Source organism: Hippichthys cyanospilos, chromosome 4 (assembly GCF_059441005.1).
Source record: "Hippichthys cyanospilos isolate Australia breed blue-spotted pipefish chromosome 4, RoL_Hcya_1.0, whole genome shotgun sequence".
Classification (NCBI taxonomy): domain Eukaryota; kingdom Metazoa; phylum Chordata; class Actinopteri; order Syngnathiformes; family Syngnathidae; genus Hippichthys; species Hippichthys cyanospilos.
The window spans coordinates 22,733,026-22,756,737 of record NC_142372.1 but is presented as its reverse complement, the minus strand read 5'-3'; the positions used below and the strand labels follow the sequence as shown (position 1 = coordinate 22,756,737).

Below are 23,712 nucleotides of genomic sequence, written 5' to 3'. Positions count from 1 at the left end.
GATCTACCAATCACACAAATGAAGTCTTGGTGTTTGAGAAATAAATAATTTAAGAATATGCGTTCTGGAGGCCCTTCATTGTCAAATTAGATTGCTACAGCAGATAAAAGCTCAAATCTCTCCAAAGACTTACTTGGAGCTGTGCAGCCACTGGAAACCTAACTATTTGATCAGCGTTTACAGTGTGTAAGATTTCGACTGGTTTTCATTCAAAAGGAATACTTTAAATAATAGTAAACCTAAAAAAATGTGCACATAAATGTGATCTTAGTGACCAACAGTGTGTTTTAAATATAATCAAAGGTCTAGTTATTATTAAATGTTATTACATGGGGGGTGGCACTTCTCCCGAGGCGGCCATGTTTGTTATAGCTAGGGACAATGGTAAATGCAGCACCTGCACCACCTCCTGCTGTCTGTAACGAAAAAAAAACGGTCTAAATCTTACACACTGTCCTTTTAAGAAACTTTTCAGAAACACATGAAGCGGCTGTTATTTATCCCGCATGTAAATCAAGAGCTATCTATTTGTTTTCTACAAAAAAAAAGTTGACATGTTGCATGTACCTGTTAAATGCATTTAAATTATGCTTAAGTGCTTTGGAAACGATCACCAAGTCCAGAGAAAAGGCAAAGAAATCCAAAAGTATATGCTGCATTAACATTATTGATGGCAGCAGAGAACCAAATGTGTTTGCTGTGACGTCTTAGTTCGCAGATTGATCATTGACATCTTTAATCCATTGGCTAATCATAACATTACAGCTGACTGCTTTTGCATCAAATGAAGCACAATTAGTAAATTTGAATGCCATTTTTACCACACAATGTTTGGGTATTTTGGATATGTGATGTCACACAAAAAATATTGTAACAAAGCTTTGGCATCTCGCCGCATTGGATAACATGCAAGCACTCCCAACCCAACAGGAAGGCCAGATCACAACAATGCGACATGCCGGATTGTAAACGAGCGCATGCGGGGGAGTATTGTTCTCAGACATCACACTCATCCATGTTTGATCAGCATGCGGAGGAGTTGTAAAAGTCATTTTCCACAACCCGAGTGAAAAAATGAGAACGAGAATCGTTTGAGAAACTTCCAAATAGCAGGAAAGGATCACAAGTTGACACGAGTGATTCGCTATTACAGTAATAAATGTTGCGAAATGGAAGGCTAAGATCGCGTCGCGCCACGTTTGCTGAGATGGGAACTTTCTGTCTCTTTTTCTTTTGTTGTACCAAAGTACCGCAGCACTGTACCTAATTAGACACAGCCTTCAGTATTGGTGAACGTGAGACTGGACACGTGGTTTAACATTTGCCTTTCTCGCATTTTTGTCTTAATGTACACACATTTCTTGGTTTAACCCTTGATGATCAAATTTATTGGGGACCACGCAGCACAACAATGGTAAAAAAATAAAAATAAACAGGCTGAGATTGTGGCTTTGATGTACAAATCCAGGTACTGTATTTTCTTGATAAGAAAGCATTGTATACAATCTATTGCTCACTGATTTGACAACATTTGACCTACTGTGTAAAGGCGTGGGGAAATACATACAAAGAATAATATTGAACCATTATACATAATACAAAAGAAAGCCATCCAAATAATCCGTTCTGCAGAATGTTGATACCATACAAATGCCCTTTATCTTCAGTTAACTATATTAACTCATTCAATGCCAGACTCTCCTTTACCCTAATATTATTTTTTAAAATCTGTAAATAAATCGTCTCATAACCGCAAAGATTTTTTTTTTTTTATGTTTTTGTAAGAGTCCAGATGTTTTTATTCAAATGCTCAATTGTTTGACCAAAGGAGGGTCTAAAATACTAAATTAATCAGTACTTAAATTCATCATTTAGGTGACTAAGTACTAAAGTAATAAATGACTTTAGTGAATTAATAAAGTATTAAATTACTTTAGGTATTAAACACTAAAATAATTCATTACTCTTAAGTAGTAATCCATGGTCAATCAATTTTAGGCAAGTACTAAAGAAACTAACAGATTTCTTTGGTACTTTAAAAATCAATAAAGAAAGTGATCAATTTCTTTGGTAATTTAGAAAATAATCAATTTCTGTAGTACTTTAGCACTCTCTAAAATCTATATCTTCACTATTTAAAAACCTCAAATCATTGATTGCTGTATTTAAATTTTTTTTACCTAAAGTATAAAATTACGTTCCTACCTTAGTACCTTGAATAATCATTAATTTTGGATTTAAAACCTGTATTTAAATACTTTAGTACCCTAAAGTATAAAATTACGTTCCTACCTTAGTACCTTGAATAATCATTACTTTTGGATTTAAAACCAAAACATATTGAATACCTTAGTACTCTTGTTTTCATCGAAATCATTTACTTTTATACCTGACTCATTCAGCACCAAACATTTTAGTCTGTCCTTACCCAAACACTTGAAAAAAAATTAATAAGTGAATACAATTGAATGTCTAGATTCATACAAATGAGTTAAAAGACGTAAAAACACACCCTTGGCATTGAATGAGTTAAAGTTCAAGGACCTCTTAACATTTAATTCACATCTGTTCATGTTCAGGATACACAAGTATTCCCTCTCTGCTAACATCCAAACTATATTCTGCACAAGAGAAGGAATGTATAACTTGAGGGGAAAAAATGAATTTTAGAAAGCCCTACTTCCAAACCACACTAAAGCGTATGTGTATGACAGGATGTAGTGTAAATCTTTGGAACTGTCTTGATGATTAAATCAAAGGTGCTGAAAAGCTCGTGCACTTAAAAAAAAACTTCCTGTGCATATATGCAGAAGAAGAAAAAATAATGACTTAACATTTGATGATTATTCTTAACTTTTTAGTTTCAATTTCACACTAATGCAGTGCTTCTCATTCATGTTTTTCAAGCCCCCCCCCCCCCCCCCCCCCCCAGCAAAGACGACATGCTGTCTATAAATAGGATTATCTATAAAAGATGTATAAGTCTACCGAAAGCTGTGTCCTTTTTAACATTAACGAAAGAAAGAAAGCAATATAATTCCACTTTCAGGAACTGTTCATTATTTTTTATTGCAATTACATTTTACGTGACGAAAACAGAGTCTGATGTCATCTGCCCCCCCAGGGGGGCACGCCTAAAGAATCTATCCTTTTATTTCTTCCATAAGATGTAAATGCATCATTACTGATGTGAACAATTCTTTTGTTCGTATTCTCAGCCATTGCTGATGAACTGTATATCTAACATGGCTTTGTCATTTATTTTGGAGGATGAGGGGTTGGATGGTTATAAGTTCTTTGAACTTCAACCTAATCCTCCTGAGTATCAACTTTAAGTTATGTTTTGTGGTTTTTTTTTTCAATTGTGTTCATATAATGCTCAAATAAAATCAAATAAAAAAGTTAAACAAGCCGGCACTGTCAATCTGGGATAGCAAACCCAACCAAACATCTTCTTTAATGCCGAGCATTATCTGAGAAGGCAACCCCCAAGAGTGCCAGCCGATTTCAAGCGTTTTCACGCATCTTTCAAGGCCAACAGAATATTGTATTGTATGACTATGTAAACATTGGTGGTGCCATGTGAAAGATTGGATTCCATTGTTTACCTAGAAAAAGAAAATAAGATTCTACTTTATTCCATCTTTTAGTAATCACCGTTTGAAACTAGGTCTTTTGAGTGACACCAAGCTATTTTGAACAAAAGGGAAAAAAATCCACCGATGCAAAGAAATTTTTTTAGTGGCAACTGGAACATCCCGAGAGTCCTACCGTTCGATAAAACATGAAAAAAAAACAAAAACGGTAAAAATGTGTTTTTGATGGCAAAACAAAAGTTTGCGTATGCATATAACTACAATAAAAAGTGCTTAATTGCAATATCATTAAGAGGAGCGCTGGCCGCGAGTGTCATCTATCCATTCATTAAAAAAGAAAAAAAAGACATTTAAACATTCTTTTCACTGGCGCACAACCTACGTACTTTACATGAGGAAAATCCGCGGCACTGAAAGAGATCATATTTATATAGGGCTCGACATGTGGTGAATGTCCCCTGATTCTCAGCCAGTATCAACTGGGAATGGACCCAAGGGTCCAGTTGTTTACACTGGAATACGCTCATGCAATTAGCATAACGTTTGCACACATTGACAGCCAACCTTAATAGATTGGCAGCGTCTTTGTGGCGTTCAACAATTTGTCGTGCGAATGAGTGTCACGGGCAGGAGGTGAGGTGAGTTATTTCATAATAATACCCGCTAAAGCTCAAAGGTCACTTGTCTTGGATTTCATGAGCTGCTAAATATAAACCTGCCGTCCCATCAAAGTGTTTCGAGCTTTACTCTTTCCATCTATTACTCGAGCAGTAAAACATTTCGCTCGAGCACAGAACGCATGGAGAGACAATTCATGAACGCAGGAGGTTGCCTACATAAACCTGCAAATTTATATTCAACGCATCATAACAGTGGTTGGTGAAATATAAATAGGCAAATGAACTGCTGAAAAAAATAAACAGTAGATGAGAACTTCAAACGAACCCAAAACAAAAACAAATGAAAACTGATTGCGCCAGGGAGTTTACATCATGTCACCTGTTTAGACAAAGTGTCTTAAACTGTTGGCCAGTGATGACCCTCACTGGGGGGTGCTTGCCCCCCCCACGTCATAGACCATCTCAGGACCTTGTGATCTCCTCAGCAGGACAGCAGACTGAATCACCGAGCAGACACTTTTTGTGTGCGTGTGTGTCACTGCTGGCTTTGAGGGCAATCTCGCACAACTGCCATTTTCAAAATGTGTTAAACACTTAGTTCAAATAAAGAAAAACACCCGGAAGTATTTTTGAAACATTCCAAATAGTTTCTAAATGCAGCCAATATGCATGTTTTTAAAAAAAAACAACTTTATTATTATTTAAAACATTTTATTGCAGTCACCAAAACATAAGAAAATAATGCAGGAAATGTGACGGAATGATGCGGAGGGCTAATATATTTCAATATTTTTGATTACTCTCAGGGCCTGACTACTTTTTCTTTGACAAAATAACTGATCTGATTTTTATAGGTCAATTAAATTACTTGCTTAATTAGAATCTCAAAGTGAAATGTTTTAGCATAGGTTTCTGAAAGCAACCTAAATATGTATATTATACTTTACTGAATACTGTACTTAAAAAAAAAAAAAGTAAAATCAAATATGTGCATGTTACGCTTTTGACTGTGAAAAACAATTCGATATAAACAAATATCACAAATAGATACAAATGATTAGGGTTAAGGTTAATTTATGTTTTTGCTACTTTTCTACAGTAGTTTAAGAAGAACGGTTATAAAAGAAGACAGCCCGACAAAATAAGAGGTTAATATAAAATAAAGTGCACTTGGATGGATGCGCGAGAGTTTTTAGTTTGAAAATAATGTCAACGCGAAGCCTTTCTACACGGAAACCCCCGTACTCATTGGGCAGTCGCTTCAAAGCCCCGCCCCTTAAGTGACTGCTACTGTATATAAAGAGTCTCCAAGAGCACACGCGGAGTTGAGTGTGACAGACTGATGCTTTGAAAAAAAACTCAACTTTTTGACAGAATCATTCCCTTTTCCAATCACTTTTTACTCCTCATTCCACCGCCTTTGTTCACCAAATTGCGCTATTTTGGAACTTGGCATTCCCGAAGAAAATGGATCTTTATGACTTCCCCTTCCCTATTTCTTCTGCCGAGGAGCTCTACGAAGACCCTTGCTTTAACAGCGGGGACATGAACTTTTTCGACGACCTGGACGGTAAGCTAAATAGCGCTGAGCGGCCAATGTCGGAAGACCATGCCGATTACCGTTACCAGCATCAAGTCCCAGTGGCAGAAGAGGAAGACAAGCATGTGAGGGCTCCACGAGAGCTGCACCAGGGAGGCAACTGTCTGCTGTGGGCCTGCAAAGCGTGCAAGAAGAAGACAACGCACGAAGACCGGAGGAAGGCGGCAACAATGAGAGAGAGGCGACGTCTCAGTAAGGTCAACGACGCCTTTGAGACCCTCAAGCGCTGCTCGGCTTCCAACCCCAACCAGAGGCTGCCCAAGGTGGAGATCCTGAGAAATGCAATCGACTACATCGAGTCTCTGCAGGCTCTTCTGAGGTCAAACGAGGACGGCGCTTGTTACCCGGCGTTTGAACACTTCGCCGCAGACGTCTCCAGCCCCCGCTCCAACTGCTCTGATGGCACGGTGAGGGTCATAAAATGTGAACTTGTGCTATTTGCTTTGCTTCTGGTCTTCAAATGTCATAAAAAAAACAAAGCGGCTTGATTCACTCAGTTAAGTTGAACTGTTGAAACGATTGCTGTCTTTCACTTCATCATCTTTAACGATGTGTTGATTAGGCAACGCAAGCAGAGTCGTATCAGAGAAATAACATTGCCTAGAACAGAACATGATGTCATGGAGATTTGTGAGGTTTCAGGAAGTTCCTCTTTCTGAAACTGCGCAGCCAGTTTGCAACAGTGATTGGATATTTTTTTCTCTAGGTGGATTTCTTCTCTTCGTGTGCGAGCAGAAGTGAAAACAGTAACGCGTCATACTCCGAGCAGACAACAAACGGTCAGTTTTCCTTTTTTGACTTTTTGACTGTTTACATTCGTGGACCTATTTCTGCTCGAACGGACTAATCCGTGCTTGAGCTCTTCCATCAGTGTCATTTTAGGTACGATAAAATCAGATTAACCGAAAGGTTCGTTCATTCGTTTGAGGGTGCCGATCGGTCTTCAATAGGTTCTGCTGATACTCGCCACAGCTCATCAACTGACGTTTATTTATTTTTTGAACCCTTCTAGATTCTAGCAAGAGCGCACCATCACTCCTTTCCAGTTTGGACTGTTTAACCAGCATTGTGGAGCGCATCAACACAGACCAGGCAATGACCTCCCTCGGCGACAGTGTGGTACCCCGTGGCCCTGGATCCCCTCAGAGCAGCCCTACAGTGTGTAGAATTGCCAAAGAACCCAACAGTATCTATGAGCCCCTCTGAAATTGATGGACCAAAGACTGTTTTACGCAACAGCAGAAGAGGCTGCAATTATTTTATTGAGCAAATAATTTATAATTATAATCATTTGGGTTGTGGGTGTGAGTTTTGTCCAAGTACTCTAGCATCAGTGCTGATTCTATGAATAAATGGAAAACAAAGAGAAAAGACCATAACTCCCTCTAACTTTCAATTAAATCTACTGTACCTGCCTTGAAAAAAACATAACAAAGGACCTCTATTTGTATTTTTTATGATGTGTAATTTATGAGTGACATCCATTAAAGAATATTTATTGTCTGAACTCTCCAATCTCCTAGGCAAAAATACTGTACAAATTTTTTTAGACGCATGCACAAGTTGTAACAGGTGCTTGAGAGCTTGCACAATATGCGAATGAGTGTACCCTTAAAATTTGACACCACTCTTAAAGTGCAAGTCAAGTGAAAGTGTTCCTCAAAATAATGTTGTTTTCCCACACTGTCTAACGATGAAATTCTTGTCAAAATTATGCTTTTGGAATATCAATGATGCGCCCTACAGCTTTTCAAAACATTCCCAGCAATAAGACGAAATGGCATCCCAGCAGTTCAGTATACACCTATCTACACATTCTTGTGGCATTTAGCAACTTTCCATACACAACAAGCCCAGTGCTGGAAAGACTGTCAACAAGGTAGGGTATGTTGATCAAATTCTTGTCAATTAATTATGCACTTCCGCGGAAATATATTGACATGTGCCATATATGTGTTTTACTATAGTGTTACACGACTATGTATTGTTGGTGTTGGGCGATCGTATCGTGGTCTATGGCAGGGGTTCTCAAACTTTTGGAGTCAGGGACCCCTTTTAATAAGCAAGGACTCCCATTGCAAACGATTGCAGAAAGAAAAATCAACTGAAGCTTGTCCCTCCACACCACAAAATGCACTATCAACAGCGGCCAGAGGAGGCGTCAAAAACAAAGACAAAGCCAAACAGGGCACAAACTTGTAACTAAATCCAGCCGAAACACCCAAATTATTTCACATTCACAGTTCCCGGCAAGCATCAGTCAGGCTACGGACCCCTCTTTGAGAACCGCTGGTCTATGGAAATGGAAGTGGGAATTTTCCAAGTATCCTGGACTTATAAACACGTAATATAAACCCTAAGTTTTATTATAAAAAAAAAATCATTATTATATTTATTTATTTGTTATCATTATTATTATAAAAAGAATCGATAGTGAAGTACATGCATCACAGAAACTTAACTTTTTAGAGCTTTTAACCATGTCAAAATTCTATTTCCTTCCCAAATACACCCCCAAATTAGTGTTTTTTTTCATTTACGTATCTTTGAGCGTTGCGACTCATGGCTGTGCTCTCACTTCCAGTCACGTCTGCTCAAAGAATATCACAAGGTCCTCATATTGTGACGTTACTAAGAAAGTACCGCCAACATATCTTGCATGCAACCTAAATATACTGTATGGCCACATTCCTAGCACTCAGCTCCGCACTAGAACAACATCAGAAAAGGGATATATATGGCATCCACAGAGTGGTTGGCAGGGGTTAGAATCATAGCCACTAAAATAACTCCTATTTGAATTGCTTTTCTGTCAAATGTGATATTCAATCACTGGCATAGCTAGAATTACCTGTAGAGCGTTTAAAATAACATGATGCAGGTCTTTTAAGCAAAATGCACCCATTTTGAACCATCTCAGGGAGGTGGCCATTTTGCCGCGTGCTGCCGACTGTAAATGATATTACAGCTGCTCAGAACTCACCTAATAGTCAATCATGGCTCAACTGCTCTTGAGGTGGGTTAAGGGACATTCAGAATCTGAAGCTTGCGCACCTGTCATGGCCACCCACAGAGATGCATAAAAATGGGTACATTTTGCTGCCTAATATTCCATGAACATGAGATTAATCAGAACGCAGTGTTCAGACTTCCCTTGAAATCAGATGTTCGATGCATAATTCTAAACTTTATGCAAAGAAAATGTATTGCATTTCTACTGAATCTACAAACCAGACGTTCACTCCAGGGGAGCAAAAATGATCACATGCGGTTCATGAGGCTTCATTTACCCCCCGTTTTAGATAGCCTGGGCAGTTGAGAATAAAATTGAAACATTCTCTCTATTTCACACAATATCGTACGTGTACATTAATACCATGCCTTTATGACACATAGTTCCCCTCATTAAAAATTAAAATGAAATGAAATCAGGTGAAATTCTATGCATTTTTGCAAAAACGCACATGGCTATTACTGATTGCACGACACTTTGTCAGGAATTGCCAAATCACCGCTTGAAATTTCAAACCATTTAAATTTAATTGAAAAAGACGAGTCATTCAAAGAGTGAAACAAAAATATTTCAGATGCAGTTTTTTATTTTCTGGAGGCTCACCCTCTTTATACAAATACAATGATGACGTTTTGATGTATCGAGTGGAGGTAAATCCATCCAGAAAAGCGTTTCGCTCAGCAAACTGAGGCAGTAAGATGTCCCGTTGTCATTGTACTGCAGCTTTCTTGTGGGTGTGGTGGTCGCTACATGGGCAATGGTGTTTCTTTTCCAGCCTGTCAGCGCAGAGCTCACTTTCTGCGGCGGCGGGTGGCGGCTCCTTTCTTGCTACTGTAAGGCACAAGCACACGAGGGACAACAGCGTCAGCTCTGATTGGTGAGAACATGTAGCTCATTGTATGAAAAGGGAGAAATAGTAGAAGGTTTTACCAGTGTGATATTGACATTGTGCGTGCACAGTATGGCCTATCCAAAATGGGCTACTTACTTTATCGAACTCAAAATGAATATAACAAGCATAATATACAATAAGAAGAAGAGTAAGGAATATCGGGAATGTGTTCAGTATTATTAACTTGTAAGCCAAAATACTGCTATAAATCAACAACAATGAACGGCCATACTACCTAGTTAACACCCTAACAGACATGATCATAAGTGAAATATGTAAGTGAAATATGTAATGCTAAAGAAGGTAGTGCATGGTCTAAGAAAACATGTAAAAAACTCAGCAGTTTAACGGCGTTATGTCTCCCAAGTAAATATTGTCAGTTCATTTGAAGGTGTCACAAAGTTTGCGCGGCCACAGCAAACTTACTTTACTTTAACTCTGACACTAATACTAAAACAACGGATTGATCCAGCCTCAACCACTAAGAAGGGCGACCGTGTTATTATCATTGATACTCTTCGCTGTAGCTTGGCCAAAATGATTATTAAGGCTATAGATCATGCAATATCCATTGCAATATCATGTTGCTTTCACTGTGGTATTTCAGAGTATGTTTGCGATCACCGTTGTGGTAGTTCGGTATACTTACTGTTTTTGCAGCTCATCAATGCGATTTCTGAGAGAGATCACCTGAAAGACAATAGTGTTGAATCACAAACATTTTGTGCATTCATACTGCCAATTCATATTCTAAAAGCGATATCATAAAATAAAAAAAAAACATTTCTACACTCTACAGACTCTGCAGATGTGTCAGAGTGGAAAACTAGTAATGGGGGTCATTGGATTAGATGGATAGAAAAACTCGATTGCAAGGATCGCAATGCATGGAATGGATGTGACAATGTGTTGGATTTCATGCAGTTGTCCAGTAAGTCAAGTCATTCCAAAATTATGTTTCACAGAAAAATGCAGATGTGATGGCGCATGTGTCACTGCTGGTAAAGTAAAACTGAGTATATGTCTTATCAACTTTCACACATTGTCATGTATTAATCATAAATCTTTCATCATGCTGAAATGTCACAAAAATGTCAGATATAAAAAACAAGAGCATGTGAAGTGCAGAATTTAGGACTTGCTCCTCACACACCTCATATCGCTGTCTCTTGAGCTTCTCTAAGTGGTCATATTTAATCTCCTCCAGGCTGTGCAACAACTCCCACATCTGCTTTGCCGATTCCCTGATAAAGAAGAAATTGACTGTTAAATATCCATCAAAACTGAATGTGCTGGAACTTGATCCCTCAACGATGAAAACCATCCCAAAATAATCCCAAAATGATCACTCTGTGTCTGTGCTTGACGACCTCAGTGAGTTACCTCAGTTGGTCGTCACTCATACTGTCTACATCCAGAGGTTGGCATCTCTCTGCCAGGATCTTCTTCTTCTTTTCCCTCTCAGTCTGCTTCTTTCCTCTCTTCGCATCCACCTGGAAAGTCAGAGGAATGTCCCATTCATTATTCTTCACTTGAGGTTTTATGACAGTATATCTCTTGGGACGGTATGTTTTCAATGTGAGCAATAAAAATAATAAATAAACAAATACCCTCTGGAGATGGCTGGTGAAGCCTGATCCCATGCTGGACAGAGCAATCTTCTTTTTCGCTTCATCCTCGGCCTTCCTGTGGGCATCGGCCTCCTCCTTTCTTATTCTCTCTGCCTGTCACATTCATATTCAGAATCAGTAAGGGTCAATCCATCCTTACAAACTCAAAGGAAATTCTGAAAAAAAATTCTCAATCAATATGAGCGCTACGAGAACTCCAAGGAGAAACTTGTTTTTGCTGCACCCTAGTGGTCAGATCAACCGTTCTGACTGACGAGACAAATTTATGTCACTACAGTACTATGTGATTTTATTTTGTATTTTTTTTTTTTTTTTTTGCGATGTGTACCTCCCGTCTGGCTTGGCGCTCTTTATCCTTCTCAGCTCGAATCCTTTGCTGCTCTGCCCGTTCAGCTCTACGCTTCTCCTGAACGCACCAAAACAGAAGATGCAGTTACACACCGAGTCAACAAAACAGCGACGCCGATCACTTATGCTTGCGGGACATCTCACAATTCTTTCTTTGAGAGCAATCAACTCCTCTTCCTCCTTTTTCCTGCACTCAAAGTGAGCATCGATCAGCGACTGAAGCTCAATCAGGTCTTTGTTTTGACGTTTTTTCTGGATGTCCTGCATGGCACAAACAAACGCACGAACATTACAGCAAAACAAGCGGTAACAGCTTTAACAGTATACTACAGTATACTGTAGTTGTTTTTTTCCCCCATTTGATTCAATTTAATTTCACTGACTTTTAATTATCTTTTTAAATTGCAGATTTGTAAGATCTATCTATCTATCGATCTGTCTGTCTGTCGAATTTAGATTTAGTTTTTGTCTAATTCAGGTTTAGTTTTTGTCAGTTTGTTTTAGAATTAATTTTCCTTTTCGATGTTGTTAAAGTAAAAAAAACAAAAAAAATCACAGGAAGTATTCTGTAATAAAGTAATTCCCAAACAACTGCTCAACCTTCCTTTTTCTGTGCAGCCGAACAGTAATTCTAAAATAAATACATTCAATATTAACTCCAAAAACTAGTGTAGAAATGTAAGTGAAAAAAATAAAAATAATATATATATATATATATATATATATATATATATATATATATATATATATATATATATATATATATATATATATATATATATATATATATATATATATATATATATTCTTTGCATTATTTATTTGCTGAGCATTTCCAGACTTTTGTTTGACTTCTTTGAGCACAAGCTGGCCCTCCACGTCTGCTCAGAGGAAGTTTATTGATTATTTGTGGGATTCGATTTGAACTCCGCAAAAAAATAAGGTTCACAATTTGCCTCTGTGTTTTGGACATAAGATCACCTCTTCTTTAATTCAGGGTGGCACTTTTAACCGTTTTGACCCAACTTTTCATGTCTAAGGTGGCCTGGGCAGATCTCACTGTATGTGTTTAATTAAACAAATTCTTTTATCCTTTCACAAGGATTTACCCAATGAACTGGAATTTAAATTAAGGATTTCATCTTTTGGGAAGGTTGGGTATCATTTACCTCTTGTTCCTTTGAAAAAAAAATATACGGTACATAGCATTCTAATTGCTCCCTGAGTGTTTTTTTGCTTACAGTGGAGAGTGTGAACAACTAAGCAATTCATCCCTCCTTAAATTATTGTCTCACAGTCAAAAACAAAAACTCGAAATGGAAAAAGCAGGGTAAAAATATTACTCTTGACAAGCCATGTTTGTATCACATAATACATATAACACACTCTGAGAAGGTCATAATATATTAAAATTAAACATTTTTTCCTGGAAAGGTTTTTTTTTCCACTGGTTTTTGGTTTATAAATGGGTTTCAACATCTTGTGTCATTGTAGGGCATTTTGGAAAACACAATTACAACAGATACCTGTGTTTTAACGTCAAAATTAGGATAAGGAAACAGGCGGCAAACTACCGGACAGTGTAAAATAGCCGGTTATATCACTGGTGTCTAACCTCTGTGTTCCTTGGGGCCAGCAAAGATTTTTGTGGCCCTAACAAGTGACTCCCGTTTGATATGATGGGAATTGCTTCTTCAAATTGTGTTTTGAGCTCCGCAACAACTAAATCAAAGCCACATGGAGCTAAACGTTGATCGGGAATGTAAACTTACATCAAAGTCAACCTTCTCGCCATCAGGGATCTTGGGAGCGGTTGGCCTGTGTCGAAATAACACAATGAGTAAAACACACGGAGAAAACAAAATGTGTCCAGAAAAGTGAAAAACCTCCTCACTTGAACTTTGGCTTCTCTTCTGGATATTTGGTCCCATAAGAAGGAGAACAAGAATAAAGAGAGAGAGAGAGAAGAGATCACATGGTTAAAACCACAAAGTTAGAGGGAGACATGTTGGTTAATCAGGGGGAGGATCCATGTGGACAAGCTGTGTTACAACACAGGGCTGCATTGGGTTTCACACCTCCACTTGACAGTCGAATGATGTGAGTTTTAATTTTAGAAAAAAACTTTCCACAACATCGCTGCCAAATTCCTGTTAAGAACCCCAAGTTCATACTGTAGTACCACCTGATTTATCGAGTTAATTTGCTCAATTAGTGTGTCACGAAACCAGGACCGGTTAATCAGTACAGTATCTTGTACGACAAAGGACCTCAGTAGGTTGACACTCATTTGACACCATTGAGTCAAATCAACTGTTAATAGATGTGCATGGTAAGAACACAGCTAGATTTCCACAGGGACAGTTCACATAATGTAGTTTGATATCATCTTAGAGTTGTCTAGAAGGGAGTAATCAACAACAAGCAAAGCGACAGCGACTCGGCAGGAAATACAAAATACCATCTTGATCTCCCTCCTCCACTGGTGGGACACATTCATGCAAAGAAGAGAAGAGGCAGAGATGAGTTGTTTAACCGTGGCTCTGCATCTTTGGTTTGTCATATGCTTTAAATGACTAACTGCAGAGACCGAGTTAACTGCGCCTCTCTCTGGAAACCAAGTTGGTGCACGACTATTTTTTTTTAAAAAGCTTTGCGCAGAGAAAACAACAGGTAAATAAATTAAGATAATCTAGACCAACATACCTTCCTCTTCATAGTCGTCTGCATGCAGCAAGCGTCCAAAGCAAGAGCAGAACAGAAATCATTAGTGATCAGACTTGCTTGCTGCTACTTTACTATGTAAGGCTTATGAGGCCCATTTACCAAACTGGGGTGTTGCATCGGCAGAGGTAGCCACTGCACAGTCCCATTTTCAATGTGTGATAGATCTTTGCTTCTTTGGACCGAGTTCATTGAATGGTCACTTTGACTCCATAGAGCAGGGGTTCTCTCACTTTTTGAAATCAGGAATTTGCCCCACTTGCAAACGTTTGCAGGAGAAAAAAAAATCTTTCAAGTCAAAAATAAGGGCCCTTTTGTTCACCAACGTATTCAATTTGACAACAAGTATATTTGTTACTTTTCAGTCATTCTGAGGTTTACAAAATAAAAGCTGAAAATTGCGTGCCACCCCATTACAAATTGCCTTGATTTCAATCAAACAGAGAAATTACTGCCAATTATTTAGTCCAAAACAGCATTATAAAATATGCCGCTTTAGTTTTGCCATCTTTGTTAATGAGCAATTGTACACACAAAACGCATTTTGACAATTTCAAACGATTACATTTTAACTGCTTGCATTCATTGCTTTGTTGAGGAATCATGAATATTTTCACAATTTAATATAAAATCACATGAAATTAACACAAATACACACACACACACACATTATATATATATATATATATATATATATATATATATATATATATATATATATATATATATATATATATATATATATATGTTTATTTGTTTTTATCAATAACCCAAATTATTTCACGAACCCCCTGCAAGTCAGGCCACAGACCCCGAGGGGTCCATGAACCCCATTTGGAGAACCACCGCCGTAGAGAAACTTGTAGAAAAAACTTGTAGTCCAGTTAAATCATTTTAAATTGTCCTGAACAGTTATCAATTGGTATAATTGACATAACCGTCACATCAAAGAATATTTGTTAAAGTATATTTTTGTCCAATTTAAAAGAGAGTGTAGCACAGGAACGATGGTCATTCTAGATTACCTCGCAAAATAGCCTGGAGAATTTGCAGAGGAAAAATATTTACCGAAAGATTTAATTGGATAGCTTCAAAAGCAGCAATTCAAACAGTACTAACAATACAAACAGTATTTTTTTCTTTTCAAATAAAGAGTAAATTAATTAAAACACTTAACAACCTATCCATTGCGTTAAAGTCAGTGGTCATTTCAAAATGTTGCATGCCTTTATTTTGTTCAATTTTAGATGGATGCGCATGAGTGACCGAATTTTTCGGTAGACGAAATAAATCAGATGATGTTACACCATCTATCTTTTGGAGCCTAGCCATACATCTACAAAAGTAGTTTCAATCAATTCAACACATGGCATGAAAAGTAACAAATATTCTTGTTGTCTAATTGAATGTTGCCAAAGAAAAAGGGCACTTCATGTTTGGCTTTGATTAGGTTTTGGTTTCCTTTTCTTTCCGCAAACATTTACGACCTTGGAAAATTGGCTTTCTATAAGGGCTCCCTGACTCCAAAAGGTTTGCTAACCCTTGTGCGAAAGGATATTCGCTTTTGTTTGATATTTGTAGAGGCTGAATTTATACAATGTTTTTCCCCCCATTTGAAATGCTGAGACCAACGCATTAAAGCTGAAGACCACTGCAGCGACTCCCTGCTGCGTATGATGAATTTACGAAGATAAACCACCAATTTCATACCGTTGCACTCAATGCCAACACCCCAGTGTAAATATCATGTTGCGGTTTGCCACGCTTACTTGTCATCTACTCACAAATACACAAAGATTCTAACAATGGAATAATGAGGGTTGAACAAATAGCTTTTACATGATGTCAGAATAAAATGACACGTCATCCAAGGTGCGATCAATTGTCAATTTTCTAAATGGCCTCAGTTTATTTCAGCACAACAAGGTGCGATTTTGTTTAAGACCTGGGATGAGATGAAGCGGTTTCATCATGTAAAAGCGGTGGAAGTTCTTCTTCTCACGCTTAACATTTTATGCACATTTCATAACACACTAATGCAGTAAAGCCGGCGGAATGTTTTGGTTTGATCATGTATCAGCTAATATTGATGGTGATGCCAATGCATTGTAAATGTTTGCTACAGTTCATTCCCCCCCCAAAAAAATGACTCATGAGGGTTTAATAGCTGCACTTTAGGGTTCTTGATCAGAACCGGACCGAAGTGCAAGGTGCAACAGAGCCCTGTTCGCCAGAGTATACCCGCACATTGAAAAGTCTTCTTCAGCAACATATTTGAGTGTTATATCAGTCTGGGGAAAATATGATCATAAAATTTGGAGCACTGCATTTTTGTAACATGAACGTGCTCCACATTTAACATGTTATGATCTCTTGGAATGGTCTGTACTGTAGTAGCAATGACAAGAGGGTTTGCGCTTGGAATGCTTGTCATGCTTACTCAAATTTATGTCTGCAGATGATACAAAGGTGGATCGGATTGGAATTTGAGAACCAGCTTCGTCCATTGAAAGAACAATCAGTTTTGTTTTGTTTTTGATCAGTTTGAATCACTCTCTTTTTTAAGTATGGGGATACAGCCTCTGGTGACCAGGTCATTTGGAAAAAAATAAAATGTTTTCAATGAAAATCCAACCTTTTCAAATTTAAATCCAAAGCCGTCACTTGGAGTTTCTTACATGCGTGTTTGTGATTTCACAAAAGCACATCAATGCTGCCTGCATGCTTCTATAATTGAAGGCCATGAATCATGTAGAATGATATCATTTTAGTATCTAGCTTGTAGTGACTTCCGAAATCAGATGTTTTTTTTGTTGTTGTTTTAGTTGTAATTCATTGAATTGTTTTCTAGCAGTTTAACCCTCGGTAAAGGGTTGAAATTTAACTGCAGAAAATGAATGTACAGTACAGCCAGCAACTTTGTTTTATCTTATTCATTTCCCAAAATGTACATTTACTGGAATAAATTCAACTATTTTGCTTCGCTTTCTATTCTGACTGGCAGTGAGAAATGGCATAGTTCTTCTGCCTTCTTCCCCCATCTATTTTTACCTTGCTCCGATTTGGAATTAGCGCATGGTTTTCCGCGCCCTGTAAGGAGCTTCATGTTGCATTGCAACAAGGTAGAAATGAGAGGGCATATTTGGGTGTGGTATTCAATCGATCTCACAGTACACTTTGTCGGCTAGTGAAGACTGTCTTAGAGAGCAGAGAGGGTAGCGGGAGAAGGATGAACAGACTGCCCACGGCACGTACCTTCCTCCTCACGAACCACCGCCTGTGGCTCTGGTTCAGGCTCTGGTTCAGGCTCTACCTCTGGTTCAGGCTCTACCTCAGGTTCAGGCTCTACCTCTGGCTCTGCTTCTACCTGGGCCTCCGCCTCAGGGGCTACTTCTACTTCTACTAGCTCCTCCTGGGCTACGGCATGCACCAAACCGCCAAGGAGAGGGTGTCGGTGGAGGCCATTAATGAAGACCACAGACATGACAGAGCCATTAAAAAACAAAAGTGAGAGATTGCTTTAGTTACACAGAAGATGGATTGGTGAGCGAAGGACGGTGCTGCTGGAAAACAAAGAGAGAAACAGATGATGATGATGATGATGATGACAATGGTGATGAAGATGGGAGTCATTTGATTATTCGCACAGAAGCCATGGGGAACTTGGTGAAGTGGAAAACATTGCAGGTCTTAATCGGGTGTAGGAAAAAGATCTCAAAAAATAAAACTCAACTATTTACCATGAGCGTTTCGCAAAATAAAATTGAATGCCAGATGAATATCTTTGCGTATGTTTTCCATTCATTCCATCCGTCACTTTTCGATCGTTTGATTTGAATAAAAGCCGCGGGTGAGGCGGACCTTATATTGCAGGTGTGTCAAAGTAATTTTTATCATGGGCCACATTGGAGTTACAGTTTTTGTCGGAGGGCCGTTATGACTGTGAATTCAAACATATGTGAAGTATGAACATCACACATTTACACATTTTAAAACCAGAGGCTGCTGGAAACTGTTCAAAAGGGGAATTGATAAGAGACAAATAGTAAAAGTTGAAGACAACTTGAACATTTTGCATTTTAGCCAGAAACTTGAAGTCATAATTAGCATATCGGGGGCTACATAAAATTATGTGGCGGGCCGCATCTGGCCCCCAGGCCTTGAGTTTGACACCCGTGCTGTATATGCTGAATTTGAGCAAGTCAGGGGAAACCCAGGTCTGGTTGCCAGTCAACCACACAGCACCTAAACGACCATTCACACCTAACCTAAGGATGATTTAGTTTCAAACCCACCTTTAACCTGCACAACCACGCTCCTTGATTCTATTCTATTCTATTAAAACAAAAAAAACACGCAATAGATAATTGTGACCATTACACAGAGATTACCACCACCATGGCAGTTGTGTGAAAGATGTCAATGACAGTTGCACTAATCACATGGCAAGAAAAGAAATGTAGTGAAAAGCTCAATCCCATTTTTTGCTTTACCATGTGATTTAAAACATCACTCTGAAGTCAGCAATACACCCTTAACTTGAACTGTTTGACTGACAGGTGCGTGTTAGTTACTTCGTGCCAATCAGATAATCTTAAGATTGTCTTATTTTTGAACAGATACATTAGAATACTGGACTGGATAGCCATCATTGTTATTCATTAAAAATTAATAATTGTAATAATTGTACTGGCTGCTGTTTTGGTATATCACAAGGGCCTATGGCTGTTGAGGCAGACTGAAGTGTTTATAGTATAGTTTGAACTCTCTCTATCGCAATATGTTATTCCAGGCTTTTCTCCCGAAACATAAAGTACATTTTATGCATCCATATCTATCTTGTACAGTAAACACCAGATGTCTGTGCCAAACACTTCAACTTAAGCATGGAACCCAGAAGCTAACAAATTAGTGGAGACAGATCTTCAGAGCTCAAAACAGGCTCAGTCATGTTTACCTTCCTCGTCTTCAGTTTTGCAAAGATAACATGGAATGGGGAAAAAAAACAAACAATTTTTGTTAACATCATCTTAAGTGTACTGTATACTGTACTACAGTATAAACAGCATTGGCACAGCAGGCTGTGTGTTCATGACTGGCATAAATCCTGAACCTAGTACTTTCACAGATGAGTGGATATATTCAGTGACTCGATATCTGCAATGATTCAGTAGTGTTGATGGCCCCCATTTAGAGTGACTTTCTACCACCAAATTGTCACTCATACAGACACATCTTCACTCTCTCTGCTGTGCTGGCCCAAGCATCCTAAATGTTGTGCCAAATTGGCAAACACATGCAGTGAGCCTTGCGCTGTCCCGAAAATCAGGATCCTTCAGCACTTGCGCCTCACTGCAGATGCGCGATCTGCAAAAATAGAGCCCTTTGATGCTCTGCACAGGTGCTGGAGCTTGTGCTTTAGCATTACACAATATTTAAAAAAAAAAAAAAAATCTGACAAATCTAGCAGGGCGTTTAAGTCATGTACACTATTGCCTACGCCTTATTCTAGGGCAGGTGCCGACATGGGCACAATCTTCAACGAGAAAAACAGCTAATTTTGGCAAAGGCCACTTTCATGCCTTACGCGGACACGGTGGGACAGCAGAAATGATTGCGTTTGCTTGAAAGCGCAATCAGACATTCCTGAGTGGTTACTTACCCTCGAGCTGATCCCTGCAATACGAGCACAAGACAGAAATCGGCAAATTAACATAAAAATACATCTGCCGTCAACAATATCTTTCTAAAGCTGAAAATCATCTGTCAAAGTGTGACCGCAGGGTGTTTAGTGACCGGCAATGTGTGATGTACTCACACTTCCTCAGTGTCGGACATGGTGACAGCAGACCTTGCAGCTGAGGGCAAAGACAGAGAGCCTCATGAGACCGCAGTGTTGAAATAGCTGCTTCTGCGTCACTTTCCCATTTATTTCTGGATTTAGGCTTTCACATAGTTTTGATGAAAAGGGGTAAAAATAACTGGCGAGCAAATGTCAAGCAACCTGACACATCATTTAGTGTGGCTCCGTTTATCTACACTTGAGATTACAGTCGTCTTTATTCACCAATTACTTTATAACGCATAAGGAACTTTTCTCCAGTAGTTGGTGCCACTCAGGTACTGCAGCGAAATATAAAGCACCAACTAACTAACTAACTAACTAACATTCACAAAACACACCTTTATTACATAAACACAAATATATAGCGTCTTTAAGAAACAAACGGTGACCGGCAGTGCACTAATACTGATAAAAAAAAAAAAAATTCTTAAAATAATGCAGCATGATGGAGCTACAGTGACGACTGCAGTGGTTTGCATTATTAATATTTTTTTTTAAAGCATAACGACAAAATCTGGACTCAGCTGTTAATAGATTAATGGTGAAAGGTAAGAAGTCATTTGAATGTTTGTTGTCAGGGAATGAAAATTTCGGGCACAAGAGAAATTCTATGATAAAGTGTGAACATACCCCTAAACTGTGTGTTGACGCTAAACACCGCTTCCAACACCTTTGCTATTTAAGTCCAACAGAAGCAAGAGAGGAAGAGCCCAATTGCAACTCAAGTGTCAGGATTCTGCATACTGTACGCAACTGTATCATATTTGATATATAAAAAGTCTCGTTGGATGACTCCTTCACACTTAGTGGTGGGCACAGGTGCAGAGGACTCAAAGGATTAGTTCAGGATCGTATTTCTACCCATCAGCTGAGGAGCACAGTCCAAATAGTTGCTTTAATCCTCAGGCTTGGACCAGAGGGAGGATCCTCTGCAGCCCGGCAGCCAATAAGCATCGCCTTCCAACAAACGAGCCTTTTGATCGACTTGGGGCTGACAGCCGTGTCTCTTTTGTGTTCAGCATTCAGGCAGTACATACCTACACATCAGCGCTCTGTATATTTAGTCATTTCTTCAGTATGAGACCACTAAACGCTGAGGAGTATGTCTGAGTCTTTCTGAAACTAAAACTGGAACAGGTGAGCCTGGGGAGTCGCTCATCCTTGGCCAAACTGATTGCAGCTATGACATGTATTTATAGTCCAACGCATCAGTCTGACATACGTAGTGAGCGAGCGAGAGAGAGAGAGGGGGGGGCACTCCTACCAGCCGAGAGGACTAAGTATAAAATTACTGTATCCAAACGTCATATATCATCAAAGTGACAGCCAGCATCCGAGGCTCGTCATTCATATCAGATTAAAGTTCATTACAATGACATGCAAGAAGAGCAGGATTCAATTTGCCATATTGCATAAATGCATGTGGTAAACATGTGAACATTTTTGTTCTGAACAAAGTCAAAATCACTTTCCCCTCTGCTTGTGTAAAACCTGAGACGTGTTGCTAAATCTGTGAACACTTGCAGACATCATTTGCAGATGTTAAGGTACAAGTGCCCACATTGCTGTCATACGAACAAGCGGCTCAGTTTCAGCCCTTGTCGGACGCTTAAAAATACTGTATGAACAGGACTGCAATTTTTTTTTAAATTTGAATTTTGGTATATCAAAAAGGAAAGAAACTCAACATTTTAAAAGTTAAAACTGGTGAGTATCATTTTAGCGCAAGGCCAACTTCACTCAGTAATTGTAGCTTACTATTATTTATCACTAATAAAAGCAGATTGGTAGTATCGACTTTTGTATTCATTTTTCTTTGGTGGGATCCTATGGCTTTATGGATTCAAAGTCATGAAAATAATGGTTCGAAACGCCCTCTATGAAATCGAATAATAGAATAGTGGTATTCCATTTTGAAAAGGTTTTACACTTTAGAGCAAGTTACGTACAGTATGAACTGGATTTTGAAAAATGCGGTTAAAATATTCAGCACTAGCGATTGCAACTACTGCCAGTTTATAATTTATTCAGACTGTCCCGAATCACACGATTGTCCCGATGAGTGTGCACTGTATATGGAGTAAAAATCAAATTGAGGAATATTTTATTTTCAAGTGAATTTGCCCATGTATCAATTGCTTACCTTAGGGAGGAAGAGAAGCTCCTGCGACGACCAAGATGAAGGTGCGTACAAACTGCAGCCTCTGCTCAGAGAGTACGTCCTTGTGTTACAGTGATACTTGAGCTCATCTGGCCCTTATTGGCTGTGGGATGAGAGCTAGGTGTGGGTGTAGTATATATGTTTGTGTGTGTGGGAAATGTGGGGAGGGGGCCAGCCATGACCCCAGAGAAGGAGATGGATGAAATACTGTGGATGGGAGACGAGGGCTCGGGTTTTGGAAAGGAGCAGCTGAGAAGCTTCTGTTTCTAAATTTACATTGATGGAAGGCTGGGAGGACGGGGGGGTTACACATCAGCTTGGCATCCAGACAATGAGCGAGAGAGAGAGAGAGAGAGGGAGAGAGAGAGTTTTTGTCTGTGTGTGTGTGCGTATTGTGTGTGTGTGTGTGTATGGTTGACTGGTTGTCAATGTGTTCTTGTCAGCCACTTGGCGAATCCGCCAATCAGTCCGGTATCCCAGTCAGGGATCGTAAAAGAATATGAATGTAAGACATAAAACAACTCTCATAAAACCCAAAAAATAGAATGATCGCAACTAAGACAGACATTATAGCTGCAACTGCACAGCGCGGTACAAATTGAGCCATCTTTACTTGTACCTGCGATGGACGTGCAGGTTTCTGTAAAGAAGGTATTCCTTTTCCAAAAGGTGGGAAAACACAGTCAGACTCCAGTCCAAGAGGATCATCACCAGAGTCCTCACTGCATCACTGGATCATTGCCTCATCTTCAACTCAGATTAACACGTTGTGGTAACACTTTTCGCTCCGTTAGATCTTTCGATGACGCAAAAGCATTGTGGTTTAGGAAGGTGTCAACTGTTTCCTGTTCGTTGCAGAAAGGCCCAAAAGTTCCTTTGGCACAGGCACTCGAAATATGGTGGTGATGGTATGCCTGACATTCTACACAATATCCATCAAGTTAGAGTATTCCATTCTGTTACATACTAGAATGCCAGCAGAGGTGCTAAGCCCATTGTAGATACCCACATTGTTTTCACTCTTCAAAAATCTATTTAGGGCAGTATTACGCATTGTTGCATTCTGTGTAAAGTCAAAGTGTCAAATCAAATTAGGTCTGTAAAATATATGCACCATTCCTATGTAGGGATGCGTCCTACTCATATGTGAAATCAAACTTATGCAGCCTTTGTGATGCAAAATTTCACATTGAAGGAGGATGGAATTTTCCGTACAGTTTAGGTATTATGTATTACAAAAGCACACAGGTTAAGCCCAGACCACCAGATTCTTAGATCCTCT

The 23,712-nt window shown here is 38.9% G+C and overlaps 2 protein-coding genes across 4 annotated transcripts; one reads left to right on the top strand and one right to left on the bottom strand.

Annotated features, from left to right (window-relative positions):
- Positions 1–5,683: 5,683 nt before the first annotated feature.
- LOC148425045 (myoblast determination protein 1 homolog) lies at positions 5,684–7,119 on the top strand. The gene is made up of 3 exons (XM_088412912.1): positions 5,684–6,223; positions 6,523–6,595; positions 6,829–7,119. Exons 1-3 carry the CDS (start codon positions 5,684–5,686, stop codon positions 7,020–7,022), a joined length of 807 nt encoding a protein of 268 aa, XP_088269038.1. The 3' UTR covers positions 7,023–7,119.
- Positions 7,120–9,395: 2,276 nt separating this feature from the next.
- On the bottom strand, positions 9,396–22,650 carry LOC148425044 (troponin T, fast skeletal muscle isoforms-like). Of its 3 annotated transcripts, XM_088413585.1 has the most exons (15): positions 22,413–22,645; positions 20,243–20,282; positions 20,087–20,100; positions 17,680–17,841; positions 14,407–14,424; positions 14,162–14,182; positions 13,595–13,613; positions 13,473–13,518; positions 11,845–11,961; positions 11,681–11,758; positions 11,332–11,445; positions 11,105–11,214; positions 10,875–10,965; positions 10,371–10,411; positions 9,396–9,660 (listed from the first exon to the last, which is right to left on the bottom strand). In XM_088413585.1, exons 2-15 carry the CDS (start codon positions 20,260–20,262, stop codon positions 9,621–9,623), a joined length of 891 nt encoding a protein of 296 aa, XP_088269711.1. In that variant the 5' UTR covers positions 20,263–20,282; positions 22,413–22,645; the 3' UTR covers positions 9,396–9,620. The 3 variants fall into 3 exon arrangements, with proteins under 3 accessions (XP_088269711.1, XP_088269712.1, XP_088269713.1); XM_088413586.1 differs by lacking the exon at positions 14,162–14,182 and having other exon boundaries at positions 22,413–22,650; XM_088413587.1 differs by lacking the exon at positions 17,680–17,841 and having other exon boundaries at positions 22,413–22,640.
- Positions 22,651–23,712: the final 1,062 nt, after the last annotated feature.